The sequence below is a fragment of the Liolophura sinensis genome, chromosome 6 (assembly GCF_032854445.1).
Source record: "Liolophura sinensis isolate JHLJ2023 chromosome 6, CUHK_Ljap_v2, whole genome shotgun sequence".
NCBI classification, from domain to species: domain Eukaryota; kingdom Metazoa; phylum Mollusca; class Polyplacophora; order Chitonida; family Chitonidae; genus Liolophura; species Liolophura sinensis.
In genome coordinates this window covers 58,195,370-58,209,784 of record NC_088300.1, presented here as the reverse complement: position 1 = coordinate 58,209,784, position 14,415 = coordinate 58,195,370, and the positions used below count along the sequence as shown (strand labels likewise).

The window sequence follows — 14,415 nt, the reverse complement described above, 5'->3', positions numbered from 1 at the left end:
ACGTTTTTCTCCTAAAGTGTTTGCTCAGTAAACTCTGAACCATAGCCTGTTCATTTATTGTGTGTCTAGTCCTAGACAATAAGACTGTTCTGACTTGAGTCATACATACATGGTTTTGCTCCTGGGCCAAATAGTGACATAACTCATATTGATTTTGTCAAATGATAACGCTTTTATACGCCTCGCCAAATAAATTATGGAATTACCGTTCTTTGCATCTTCTTTATTCATTTTGCCACACGCACACGCGTATAAACATGAACGTGTGAAAGGATAACCACGTGTTTCAGAACAACACAAAAATTGTTTCGAAAAATAATATTGCAGCCTATATCGGCGCCGACGAGGTGACCGAGTTGTTTTAAATCCATGGGCTGAGAGCTATATTCCCGCTTTGGTTCGAATCCCATTCTCGTGAATTTTTTTTTTTTTTTTTTTTTTGAAAAGCTTTTCTGATGGCTGGCTATTTGGGTGAGAAATAACTGCACAAAGTCAAGGCGAACGGATGAGTGAAGAGACGAGATGAGTAATTTTCCCACATTTACTGGACAATTGCCTGATGTGCATATAGCCCATCGAGCCGTGCTACAACTGCTAACTTAGTACGGCAAACCATCTAATTCTTTTAACAATAATCCGGTTGTAGAAAATTTTGAACCGAGAAATCAAGTTGACATTCACCATGTACGCTTCATGCCCGAATGTCACGCAAGGCTGTTTGAAAGGTGAATTTTGGACAACAAATCCAATGAATATATAGAGTAAACTCAAATTTGAAAGGGGAAAAAAGGCAAATAACAAACATAACCAAATACAGGATGCAGGTTTCATTTGCAAAGGTCAATGAAATTTCCCGCGTGAAATCTAGATAGATGGCAGCCATGCAGCCATGCATCCACGCAGGACTTCACGCATGCTTGTGTAGGTAAGATCCCTGTCTCATTGGGCTAATCTTTAATTTGCGATGCTGACTCTAGTCTTTTGAAGCTGTAGATCCTGACTTCCTTCTTAAATATTTCCTCGTACAGAAGCGAGAAGCTCTGTCGCAGCCTAGCCAGACACACATATAACATAAACATGCCCCGTGAATGGACAAACATAACCAAATAAAGGATGTATAATTGAGACCAACAACATCATTTTATCCCAACATATTTTAGTTTATCTACATGACGACAGAACAACTTGTAAATATGGCAAGTTTGCGGAAAAAGTAAAAGACATGTAGCTTTTGCATATAATACATTAGGCATCGAATGCAAAGTTTTAATACGTCTACTTAAAATGTTAATTTCAAGACACAATTCAAATAACAAATTCCCTGTGGTTGGTTGAGGATTCATTCCGATTGTTTATTACCGCGTCTTTCCTTGTTGCGTGCAATACGGTTTCTCATTATTTCGGCATTCCCATTCTAGCCGTGCAAATTGGTAGCCAAGGTTGTACGTTCAAACAAAAAAAAAAGTTTTGCATTTTGTGGTTGAAGAAAAGAAAAGACGTTCAGAAAAATTTAAGAGCATGTTTGGAAGCCTTTTGCGGCCTTGCAAACTCATACATTTTTTCTATACTGTTCATTTAGGCGATAGAAACGCGTATAAGGAGGAGATTAAAGGGTCAGCAGGCAGTACGGAGAGCATATATCTGCACTTATATACCCCTCTACAAATTCCCTGCCCAAGGCTTGGTTTGAGCCTGCAACTGGCGTGGCAGCGGATCGGAGCATGTGCGTATGTACACATGTATATTCAAGAGACTGCTGGGGCGAAGTGTTTAGGGTGCTAGCGCAGCACAATGACTAAGGATCCTGTAAACAATGCGGTCACTGTGAGTTCAGTTCCAGCTGATGTTGGTTTCCTCTCGAGTCGTACGTGGGAAGGTCTGCGAGCAACCTATTGATAGTCGTGGGTATTACCATTGCTCTATCCGGTTGTCGTCCGTCGTAATGCGCCGCCGACGTATACGTGAAATATTCTTGAGTACGGCAGAAAACACCACCCAAATATTAAAATATATATATATATATATATATATATATATGCAACGCAATTTTGAAGAGTTCAAGTATTCTGCAACATTCCCTCCACGACGAGGGATGCAACGAAGTCACCAAAGATCTGCATGAATATATAGCATATAAAGATTAACAGATCAATATATAGACTCAAAGACTCGTTTTAATGCATAGGCTTGTTTGGCTTTATATTAACTGTACCAACATATATACATACATACCAGTTTTAATTGATGAAATAATTAACGCTTAAAGCAATTAAGCAATGAATAGACCTAACGATTACATATAGTGATCACTGAGGTCACTGGCTCGAATCCAGCTCTCACTAAATCAGGAATCTCACTAGTCAGGAGATTAGTCATATACCTGGGTGGTGATGGGTGGTGGTTTAAGACATTCCGCTTTCTGTCACCAAAGAACCAGACCGTCGTCGTATAAGAGAATACGGTGTTGAATACCAATCAAATAAACAAATATATGTGTTGTTAATTCTATACCTGTAAAATTTAATTTGTTTCGCTTCGATCACACCAGACCCGCGTTCGCAATAAGTGACATAGTATTTCTACATTTTTTTCGTAAACCACTGAATTACATTGCGTGAAAACGCACACTATGTACAGCACGTGTTTCAGCTTAGATGGATGATAAACGAATTGCCATTTTGGTGTCTGCTATTGTACGACTGTATGTTGAAGACACCCATTGTGGACTGATCACGGCACTCTGTATACACAAGTAACACAAAATTGGCGCTCTTCAAAAGCAAAACTGCAAGTTTCAGAAATGAATGTCCGTACTGTCCGAAGTTTAGAATATGGAATCATTCACGAATGTTATTTTTAAGAATTTAACACGTCATAACATGTACATGCATCAATGTATTCATCTGAAATGATCTATAATTCTATATACTACGTTGATGGCAATGAGCTTGATTCGCTGTTTAAGAACTGGCCGTTGTGATAACGTACATGGATAACGTTATTACACACTTTCAAGGCATAACGAATGTAAATCATGTTTGGCACGTGTACAATCGATAGCTAAAACTAAGCCTGTTATATGCACATACAAGTATGCGGAATATGCATGGCGTTGCATATATACTTTACATCGTCCGAAATGTTTATTATTACGTCGTTGGTGAAAATCACAGAGCACTTTAGAACCTTGTGGTCGGGGATGACGTGGATTTCAGCTGGTTCCACTAAGACCCACTCTGTATCCCGCGGAGTACTTTGCTGATCACTTGCTTCACTTGCTGGGCCGAACTTCTCCGTCGGGGTTTACCAGCAAGGGCTTTCCGACGCTTAACCTCTCGATAAAGTTCGTGGAAGGCTTCGACGATTTCCGGGCTTCCGTCGCTGGCCGACGTTTCGTAGAAAGCACAAGCCATTTCAGCGGCTAAATGTTCACCTTCAGATGTTGTCACATTTCTCTCGTGGTGTAAGTCTGTTTTATTTCCAATTAGAATACACTGTACATTAGTTTTCTTCACTTCGTCTAAGTGTCTCTTTATATGCTGAACTTTTTCAAAACTGTCTCTGCTGTTCACGGAATACACCAGCACAAATCCATCACCCCAACGAATTTGACCTTCTCTTTGGTTTGAGAAATCCTGCCAAACAAAATGCATACATGTCATGATAATATGTAACTCACTATGAGGCTATAAATCTACAGGAAACTGAAACCTTAACGCACATTGGCCATCATGATGTAGGGTAGGTTATAAATCATACATTGCAAGTTTTCTTGGATCAACAGAAACAAATCACATTCACCACAGCATCAGAATGTGTTTTATGTATGAATATTCATGTTTTAAATCTAGGCGTCGTAATAAACATTCATTCACCAATCGTCAGCTATATTCGCTGGACCAATTTCCAAAACAACGTTTAACACAAACTCACCCCCCACCCACTAAAAACTAAGAACTAAAAAAAATGTATGGAGTAACACATCAAAACGTTGTCCTTTAAAGATAAGCAGTCACCAGTTTTCAATGATGCCACAAAGACGCCAGGATTTTTTTTCTAGGCGCGTAAATCAGTGTCAATATGCTGTAATTGTTAATTTGTAATCAAAATTATGTATCTCAGCTGCGTGTTGATTGGAAATGGTCATATATCCAGTATGGCTACATTATTCAACAAAACGCATATACGACGCCTAAATGATCGTCAGTCAAGTGGTCTATGGTTAAGAAACCTAACATCTTTACGACATTATCTTGATTAAAGTCGTTTATTCCATGGGTTGAAAATTAAAATAATCTGAATTCGAAGAATATTGTGATTGACATACATCTCCAGCTGTATCCAGGATTTCCATGGTAACCATTTCGTCATCAACTGTCGTCTGGTGCTTATAGGTATATTCTGGTGATGAGAGGACAACAGACAATTAATGTATTGAAAGAACAAAGCCATGGTATGTTGCAACATTCAGACATGAAGATGGTGATCAGAAGACCACAAATATTCAACTTACATTCAGAAAGATATACAATCGATAACAACATGTCTGTTACACAATAGAGGCATGTCACTCTTGAAGAGAAGAGACAAAGACGACACGACTGTTACAATATTGAGATATGAATGCTGACGATAGATATGAATGCTGACGATGAGAGGGCAGTCAACAATCAATAACATATGGACAAACCATCGACGACATCGTGTCTGTTACAGTATTAAGATGAACGGGAAAATGGGTTACACCTCACGGTCAGGAGATTGCGCATGCACGCAGCTCCATCTAATAAGGTGCGCCATTGTGATTTCTACATTCATTACAGTCAAATTACATTAATAACATGGCGCAGAGAATTCAACGTAAATGGTGGATTAAGAATCACGATGTTTAGCGGCACTTCAATATGATCACTTAAATAAAGTACTAAGATACAGAGTAAGGATAACAATACATTTTGATTTCTTCCTGAATTTCACTATAATTATTCATTAGCACCACACTACATATATCATGCTTACCAAGTGTGGGGTCATACTCCCAAATGAATCGACGGGTCATGAATCGAACAACGACAGCTGTGAAAAAACACAAATAGACAATATATAGCAAAACGTGATAAAAAAAAGTGATAAATCTATGCAGATTATGTTGGGAAAAAGACTTTCCTTCTACAGACCTCTACATACAGTTACAGTTATTCTTTTAATGAGTTTGTAATCACACTGGCGAGGAGCCTGGAGGGCAACACCGCCAGATGCATGTCATATCTGTAAACCCAGGACTTTTTGTATCACTTAATCTACTATTAGCAAATAACCATGCAAAGTCAAGGTTATTGAGGTTATCGTATTCGCAAAGAACTGGACGAATCTTAATGAAGCCTTCCCAAAAACTTTTATCTTTGACCACGTGCTTATTTGGAACAATTTGCCCAAACATGTCTTTGAATCAAAATAATCATTATCTATACAACACGACAATAAAGGAGGGTAGAGGAGCCAACCATATGGCCAGTGAAGAAGGAAAGTCATCTAGTGTTCCGATGTCCGTAATCTTAGCCAAACTGAACCAAAAACGTGTTGATGACTCCTACATGGGCATTTGAGGTCTCCATGTCATTTGATGTATAGCAGATATGCTATAAATACATATCCAATCTTGGGTATCGCAGATTTAGCATCTGGGAATAAACAACGTCGTTTTCTGCGTAGTTTACATCTCACATATAGATGTGACTGTGTGAAGAATAAATTAATGAAGCCGAACATTAAACAGGTAATAACGTTTTCTCAAGATATACACAAGACCTTATACTAGGGAGGTGCTATTCACGTACATGTTCATGTCCGGGTTAAAAGAGGTCAACTGCAAATGAGACGGACAGGTAATTATTACGATAGATTTGGTGTCAAAGATACGGGACTGGTTTCTGTGCATATGAAATGGGTTATGTGGCCTAATGCCAACATGAATCCCAGCTGTCAGTGCCTTCCAATTAACTTTAACGAGTTACGCCAACAAAACAGCATTTCTCCACCCCATACAAAACTCTCTGTGTATTCAGTTTCGAGATATGTATATCCAATACTGTAGTTAAACCGACGTATATGGTGTTCGTCGTGACACGAGCTGTAGACTTCGATATACATTACACCATTCATATAAACACACCTATATATATATGTGCATGTACTGTCTTCTGAATATCATGACTGCGAAATCATTAAAAAATCCAATGCAGTACTTCCGTATGCTGATTTTAGAGAAATCTGATTGGCAGACTTTGTTTATGCAGTGGATTATCACAAAGTTATCACAGGTCAATAAAGATATTACTGTTCCATCCTTCAGATTGTCCGCTGAATTTCAGGTAACGCGAGACATCATGACGTTCTACGAGACTGCTTCATACCAAACCCCACACACGTGAAATATTCCTGGTTCTTAGGCTTAATGCATTTATCCATACACGTAATTTTGACTTCCATGAACAGGAAAGTTTGCAACTCAAATATATATCAAGGTACTAATATGAAATCATGAGATCATATGTGGAAGAGACTAAAGGATTTCAGCAGAAGTTTGGAATACGCCCAAACTCCAACGGGGTTCACAGGCGTAAAGTGCGAATTGTCGTACTGACTTCAAAATATTCGATAAAATCGAAACGTGTGATCTTTGAATTGGCTATAGTTGAGATGTACAAGTCGTATAACATAGAGTGAGTGAGTGAGTGCTTGGGGTTTAACGTCGTGCTCAACAATTTTTCAGTCATATGGACGACGAAGAAATCCTTAGGCTGTATGTAATGTACCTCCTTGCAGGACGGATTTCCACCGCTCTTTTATCTAGTGCTGCGAATGGCGTAGGCCTAATTTGTTTTAGCTCAAAAGAACCTCTTTTTGCACTCGGCATAGTTTTTTTTTCTAACCAAAACATATCGCTAATGGTTTTTGCCGTGATGCGGCAACAAACCAAAAATGTCGCTATGTGCATGGGATTTAATATAGTCTGTAACTACCCGCTGTTCCGATCTGGCAAGTCTGACTAATGATAAGGATCTAAGAATCTGAGACAGAGATAACCATCAGGCTGGGTATGCGGACACACGCGGGCTATCGCACTCTACCTGTCACGTGGGCTGTCCAGCTCGATTAACCTCCGGTCACAACACAGCCGTTATTTGCACATTCTACAGGCTCGTTCGCTGACGTGATAGACACTGCCAATTTCAGTCTTGTCCAGAATGCACCCAGGTCAAAAAAAAACAAGTGTTATTTACTTGCTTCACCTATGACATTCGGATTACAGCACCATTAACTCAAAGAGACTGTTCTTGATAAATACATCAAGACTTTACAAGTAAGTATAGCTTGTGTGAAAAGGACTACAATTTGCATGCGCAATCTTAATACAGGCTCCCAGGTGTCAGGACAGACGTTGCCAATTTAAATTTCGTTCAAAAGAACCCACGTAAAAAGCAATTTATTAACTTCCGCTGCATGACATTTTGATCAAAGACGAACACATCAAGACATTAACACTAATAAATTGATTCTTGATAAAAGTTTTGTGTCATGCTTTACAAACAGTCTGTGTTGAAAATGACTGCAGTTTGCAAACTTAATGCTGGTACATCACACATGCATGTAATCACACAAAAAAACTCTTAAGGCTAAAAAGATGTCCACCAAATGTTGAAACGTTTTCTTCAGGTACCTAATTTTCTTAAAAAGAGTTGCCATGCCCCCCAAAAATACTGGTGCGGAGTTGATCCTTACATCTGCAGCATTCTGCCATTAAAAAAACATTTTTTTAATTTGACCCCAAATCCTTCCTGTCACGTCCTGCAGTACATTAACTGTTCTATTTAAAGAGTATATAGCATATCCTGTACAACCTTTAAAGAAGATAATGAAATGGGGGTATTTTCATCCATATAGTGATTATAACCAAATCATTCAAAAAGGCGCACTTCGTGCTCTTGTCAATCAAAATGACCAGTTATATATATCCAAGGGGGCAAAGATAGCCCCCTTTGATAAAGGAATAAGTTGACGTTAGCTTCATTCATTCTTTCTATAACTGGGTGTCTGCATGGTCAGTTTCATAAAACCGTACGGTCGAACTCTGGCAAAACTGACACGTAACACCTGTCATTCATATTCAATCCGCTTAGTGCCCGGATGAGAACGGTAATGGAGTGCGCTATCATATTTCCGTACGGTTACTGGAGTTGTGCACATCCCACAGGCACATGGTGAACACATGAAAATCGAGGTAATTCTGCGCTCTCCATCTGGTGTCAATCACACTCTATATGGAGAGGACATTATGGCTTTGCTTCACTCTCTATCTAAACTAAGGATGGCCGAAGCTACCCAGCAACCCAGTTCTAATTATCTTTCATATTTCCAACATGCACGAAAGATGGGTAAATGTCTTGCAGGTTTTGACAATGGCAGACAGGATATAATGCAGGGCAGAGACCTGTTTTTTAACAACTGCTGATTATATGGTAGTTTGGACCACACAAGATATTACAACGAACGGCGTAAAAGCAAGCGGAAGCTGTTGTGCGTCAAAAAACAAGCATTGTAAGAATGCGTATACAGTCGCATGCTACTGCTTAAGTTGTATACTAGAATCTGGTTCAAGTCAATACTTCATGATAACACAATTTAAGGCCTATAGGTTCTGGTCCGGTTTGTGACATGTATAGGTATATTTGTCCATATACTATGACAAGTATTAAAACGCAATACGTTTGTACGTACGACAGACCAAATGGCTCCAGGAACGCTATATATATGGTGTATATAAGCTTTCCGACGTTTCCGAGGTCATGCATCGCGTTTTCAGGAAGAACCTGATTTATTATCGCATTAATTCATATGTTTGGGAATAATCCAGATTCGTATAAGTATATCATCCATATGGGAAGTATATGAATATGTATTAGAGTCACACACGATCTGGTCTAATAGATCCCGACTAACTAACTACTCCTGTTTTGTTTTGTCTGTTTTGTCTGTGTTTCTGTTTTGTCTGTTTTTAATGATACACTCGTAGGGAATGCTACGTACATGTATAAGTATTTTTCATCCGATTAAGTTTTGTAACAGCCCGGATGTATGTCAGGCTGTATACAAATACAACGCCCAGGAGGCGTGTAATCACACCCTTTCTGGCGATAACAACTGGGCTCTATGGTTTCCATGACAAATACATCATGTACACCGATTTGTCAGGACGTGCGATATTCCTGAGTTATTGGCCTTTATCAACCTTGCCCACTTCATCGTTTCCCGGCGCCCTGAGTAACTACATGAGAGCAAAACACGGGGCGCCAGAGAAGAGTTCAACCCGCTAAGGTCGCGTTGGGACACGAAATAGCCAAATTAGATAGAATTATTCTCAGCTGAGTAAACAGTTGTGGTTAGCTTCGCGCATCCGTTTTTACCTCTATATCAAACTTTTCCGTGCAGTATTTCGGTAAGTGGAAGGCGAGGAGGTCAGTGGGTAAACACTCTAAGGCAGTCCGTTATGAACAACTCACATTAACTTTTGGTTCGAGCAGCTGTCAGACTATTTATCTGAGGGTCAAGATCTGTGAAGTTCTGTGGGGTTCTGACCCCTACCCACTGCTGTTTAACGAGACAGTCTTGAGGAGACAGGGGCAGTGTTTACCTTCATACAGGGTGATCAGGTTATGGTCGTGCTATCACAATAATAACCTGTTAAACCCGATTCTGTTTCCATCACTCGGACAACGGGCACACCGGGAGTACACAAAGACTGGCATTCTTACTCCCATATATGAGAGGTGGAATGAGATTTGAATCGGACGGACATCTGGTAGTTGATGCAGATGTACTATGCGCAAGTGTAAAACAAAAATACATGTACACATATATTGTATCAAGAATGAAGAATTAGGTATAACCGAAATTAATGTCATTAGCCTGTGTGTCACAGCAAACAATGAAACACGAGTGGAAGTCACACGTAATCAAACAGAAATTACTCTTTGCAAAAAACATGTATACAACACAATTAGATACAGCAGGAATCTTCCCGGGGAAAAGGATGTAAGTTTGCGCTGCTGCACCATGAAGATACACCTGTACGAACCCAGAATGAATTCTTCTCAGATTACACGACATCGGATTTCGTCAGATATTTCCTCAAGTTTCCTCCACCAATCAAGCATGTGTGAATGTTACCACAGAAAAGACGTTTGTGGGTGGAGCAAACCACACCGTTGTCACAGAGGTCAAACTTCCCGGAAGAACGCTGTTAAACGCCTTTTACATAAATAAAGACTGTTCAGATAAAGAAACATTCGGTTATGGGGGTTTCATGGTGGCGGGGTAGCTGGACGTGCGTCAACTGTTTAACCATATCCGATTTCATGCTCAAAAATTGCGTTGCAATCTTCGTAGCAGAAATCAAGTGGTACTTAAGCAACATAGTTCCTACGCAAGTTTATCCGAGACGCCTTACACAACCTCCTCTATGTGGAACATTTATCATGGCTTCCAAGAGGAAGGCGTCAAAATATACAAGATATATAGTTCAGATAACACGCCCCAAATCCCAATGTATACATCTTTCGAGTACCCGAGATATCTTCAAAGGTTTAGTCCGCCGGAATATTTACTACCTTGATTCGATACCATTAAATTATCGCGCTCCAATTTCTCTCTTTTCTAAATAATTGTGGAAGAAGTAAATTTTGGAGCGTTGATAGAATGGCATGTATATTTATAGACAGGGCTTGTTTTTGTGTTTATGCGTGCATGCAGAAGAGCAATCTTTCGGTGTAACAATCACAGAGCTACGCTGGAACAGACTTATATGTGTCTATTTAAATTTACTTTTGGGTCACGTATGCGTTGGGTATCTTGTGACAACCATAATTTAGATTCTGTAGAGAATATTAATTTTAATGTGTTATACATCGCATGCCTATTCCCATTTCCAGCAGTTTTACCGTTTGTCATGTCTATTTATCTACTGAGATCACCACCTGTCGAATATAATTGAGTTCAGCCAAAACCTTTTGAGTGGACCTGGCAGTGGAGTAGAAAAACGTCACAATGAGTGATGAGTGAAAAAATGTGAATTTCACGCTGAAGTGATCAATTTCTGAAATAGGCATATAAGTTTACATTTCATCTGGAGATAGGTGTATAAGACTTTTAGAAATATGTATGGAAGATACACAAAAGATACACACAGTGATTAACTGTCCAGTGAACGTAAACAGTGATTTCCCGGACGAGGCCTTTATTCCAGAGAGGTCAGCCGTGAAGTTTTTCTGATCCTCCAGAGAACTGACCGGAAAATGAATTCTGCTGACCGAGACAGCCTATCAATTTGACCACTTGATACACAATCCTTCGTGGTCATTGCCTCCGCCAAAACAGTAAACTAGGAGAATACCCTAGTGTGTCATATACAGGCTGCTGTGGCTTGTTAACTGATGAGCTATGCGTTCTGCTTTAACTAGGTTGTGGAATAAAACACCTTCAGTGCGATTCATCACAGACATATGGACGAAGTTCCACAACCCGAAATGCTCAAACACCAGTCTCATAACCAATGCTAAAAAAGCACTATCAGTATAATGCGATCAGTTCACGATAAATTAAGTCGTGCAAGATGTCTAAGGCGGACAGTGTTTCAGAACAGAACGTATTCGTTTCAGGAAAAGAATGTATACAAATGCATACATTTAAATAATCTTTTGCATCTCAGAGTAATATCATATCATTTTCACACAGACATCAGTGACATTTATTGATACATTTGGCGAATATGTACACAAATCTCTTGGTCCAAGTATCGCACCTAGTTGTTATCAATCAAACATTAAGTAAAACTATGGTAAATGTGATGCCAACACAGCATTTTGAATCGTATTTCACCAGTTACGTGTGACCATTTGCCAACGACCACACTGTCGTCGCTGCTCTGGTTCTACTCTCGGCTCTTTACGTCTTTAATTACCCTAAACGACCATAAATTTCTTCCATGACTAACTTGCCCATTTTCCCCTGTTTTTGAGATTTCTATTGATTTTAGAGATCTGTTTTGGAGTTTTCTTGGAACATGGCATGATATTCTACCAGATAATGGTAAATTTCAGCACGAAAAACAAAAATTTGTGACATTTATTTGCCTCTAAAATTGCACTTTTGAGGGCGAAATTTTAGGTCATTTAAGGTGTGTTAGTCTATGCCTATAGAAAACTTACCCGACTTGCCCACACCAGCAGCCCCCAGCACTACAAGCCTAGGGTCTGTATTCTTGGTCTTCCCGTTTGACATTGTCTTTGTTTGTATATTTCTGAAGAAGACAGAGTTCATGTGCAATTAAGATCAAAACAATACTGTAAGCACACAACTGCTGACATTCTGTTTCTGCACAAAACTGCACGACTGTATAGCCCAGTGTGTTTGTGTCACTGCGTCATACCGCACAAGTCAGGCCACACCATGTATTGCTTCAACATGTCTTCATGCCCAAACAGACCGTCCTTGTCAGATGTACCACTCAGTTACGCCCACGTTCAGTATTCGGAGGCAGCTAAAGTTTATTTGCACCTTATTTGCCCATGAGGTCACATATTGTATGAGCTTCAACAACAGGCAACTTACTATTCACTGCAATCAATAATTGTACTAAGACAAAATCCTCCTTTCGTATTAAGACATTGTAACAGTTACAATAAATTATACTCCTTGAGAAAGAAAAAAACGGACAAAATAGAGCTTAAGATACATGGTATCTAAATGGCATTCATCAATTATACAGTTATAACGCTTATGAATGTGATATTTGTGAGCACGTAATCTGATTAAGTAGTTCAGCTAAACAGAATGGACTTAGCAAAACTGAATAATTAATCAAACTTGATCCATAAGTCAACGAAGAATGAAGATGGTCATTCTCATCATATTCAAGCATATTCAGATAACAACATTGGCATACGAACCGTTGTGTCTGTATTGTATCTCCACCTGTGTCTGTCTAACGTCTACTTCCTACAGCTAGGAACATTCATCATAGTTGGTAGAATTTCAAGTACTGCTCAAGAGGGACAAGTCTTAACACAGGAACCTCTTTAGTGACCTACATCAGGGGATTATCGGGCAGGAGTGATGCAGTAACACTCATCCACCAGTTGAGGATGTATGTCGAAGTTTTGCCCCGATTCCCCGCAGGCGCTTTCCCTTATCCACTCGATCGGACCAAACTGTCTCTCACCCTCCGCCTTTACTCTGCCGGCTCCACTTTGCGCTGTCGACGTTCTGATAACCCGCACAAGTTTGCAAGTCAGGACGGCGGCGGAAAAAACTTCCAATCAGAAGAAGACTCTTTGCGGTGCAGGCAGTTTTGGCAGAACAGCTGATGATACTCGCTAAAGTGTCAGCTCCTGGTCAGGTATTTGCTCGCCCTGCTTTGATTTCACCCGTGCACAATGTGCTGACACTCAGTCAACATTACAAAACTGTCCACATACAATGTCCGTTTTATTCCCGTATCGGTGTCACTGACAATGGCGCCTCCAGAAGGCCGATTTCTGACGGCTGATCAAACCTATTCATGCAAAAAAGTGTCAACTTCTTTCCTGTTGATCCAATCACGCTCCAGATACGATAGACTGTTCTCCTGGAAGACTTAAAAGCAACTAGGACTTTGGCTCGACTGTGAATCGGTCTATATGGAGCGCTAACTTTCATTGTAATTCATTAATTCTTCCTCCATAGTGTTACGTTCTGTAGCGTCTCCGTAGAAAACGCCGCCCTGATTTTTCCGGCTTGAGCCACAGGGTTTGTCTACCAGCCCGTTGGTAAGGGCGTTGACTTTTCAATGCGCTGTTAACAAATAGGATGCATGGACTCATGAGAATAGTTCGCTGAAATACACCCTGAGGGCGGTTGTCAGGTCTTAGCATATGCTCAGGTCTTTGAGTTTCAATGACATCACCGCAAGCCGCAGGGCGGATCTATCTGCATTGGTGTCTGGAGGGCGTCATGCTTCACTAAAGCTTCCCGTGTCCAATCGCCACAACCGCAATAACTGTAGTGTACAAAAACAAGAGCATATGTCAGCCACGTGGCTCGTGCACTTTCCCGGCTAAACCATTCATGTTTACAATATTAAATGACCTGTTCAAGTACTTACCAGCCACTTTCCTGTCAAACAATTCTTACAGAAGCGCATCGGTCATCGTGGTCCGTTCTATTAGTTTTGATGTTTTCTACAGCTATGACGCACAAAGGCACTGAGGCTCAATTAAAACTCTACTCTGCACTCATGCCCCTGAGCTGGATCTGATGCTATCGTCATAAACTTCAGCCTTCAGCTTGCAAGCTATACATGTAAGGTACTTACATTAAAGG

The 14,415-nt window shown here is 40.1% G+C and overlaps 1 protein-coding gene across 1 annotated transcript; it reads right to left on the bottom strand.

Moving 5' to 3' along the window:
* Positions 1–2,199: 2,199 nt before the first annotated feature.
* Positions 2,200–13,911, bottom strand: LOC135467963 (ras-related and estrogen-regulated growth inhibitor-like). The gene is made up of 5 exons (XM_064745916.1): positions 13,005–13,911; positions 12,264–12,355; positions 5,020–5,076; positions 4,328–4,401; positions 2,200–3,635 (listed from the first exon to the last, which is right to left on the bottom strand). Exons 2-5 carry the CDS (start codon positions 12,334–12,336, stop codon positions 3,225–3,227), a joined length of 615 nt encoding a protein of 204 aa, XP_064601986.1. The 5' UTR covers positions 12,337–12,355; positions 13,005–13,911; the 3' UTR covers positions 2,200–3,224.
* Between the last annotated feature and the right edge of the window lie 504 nt (positions 13,912–14,415).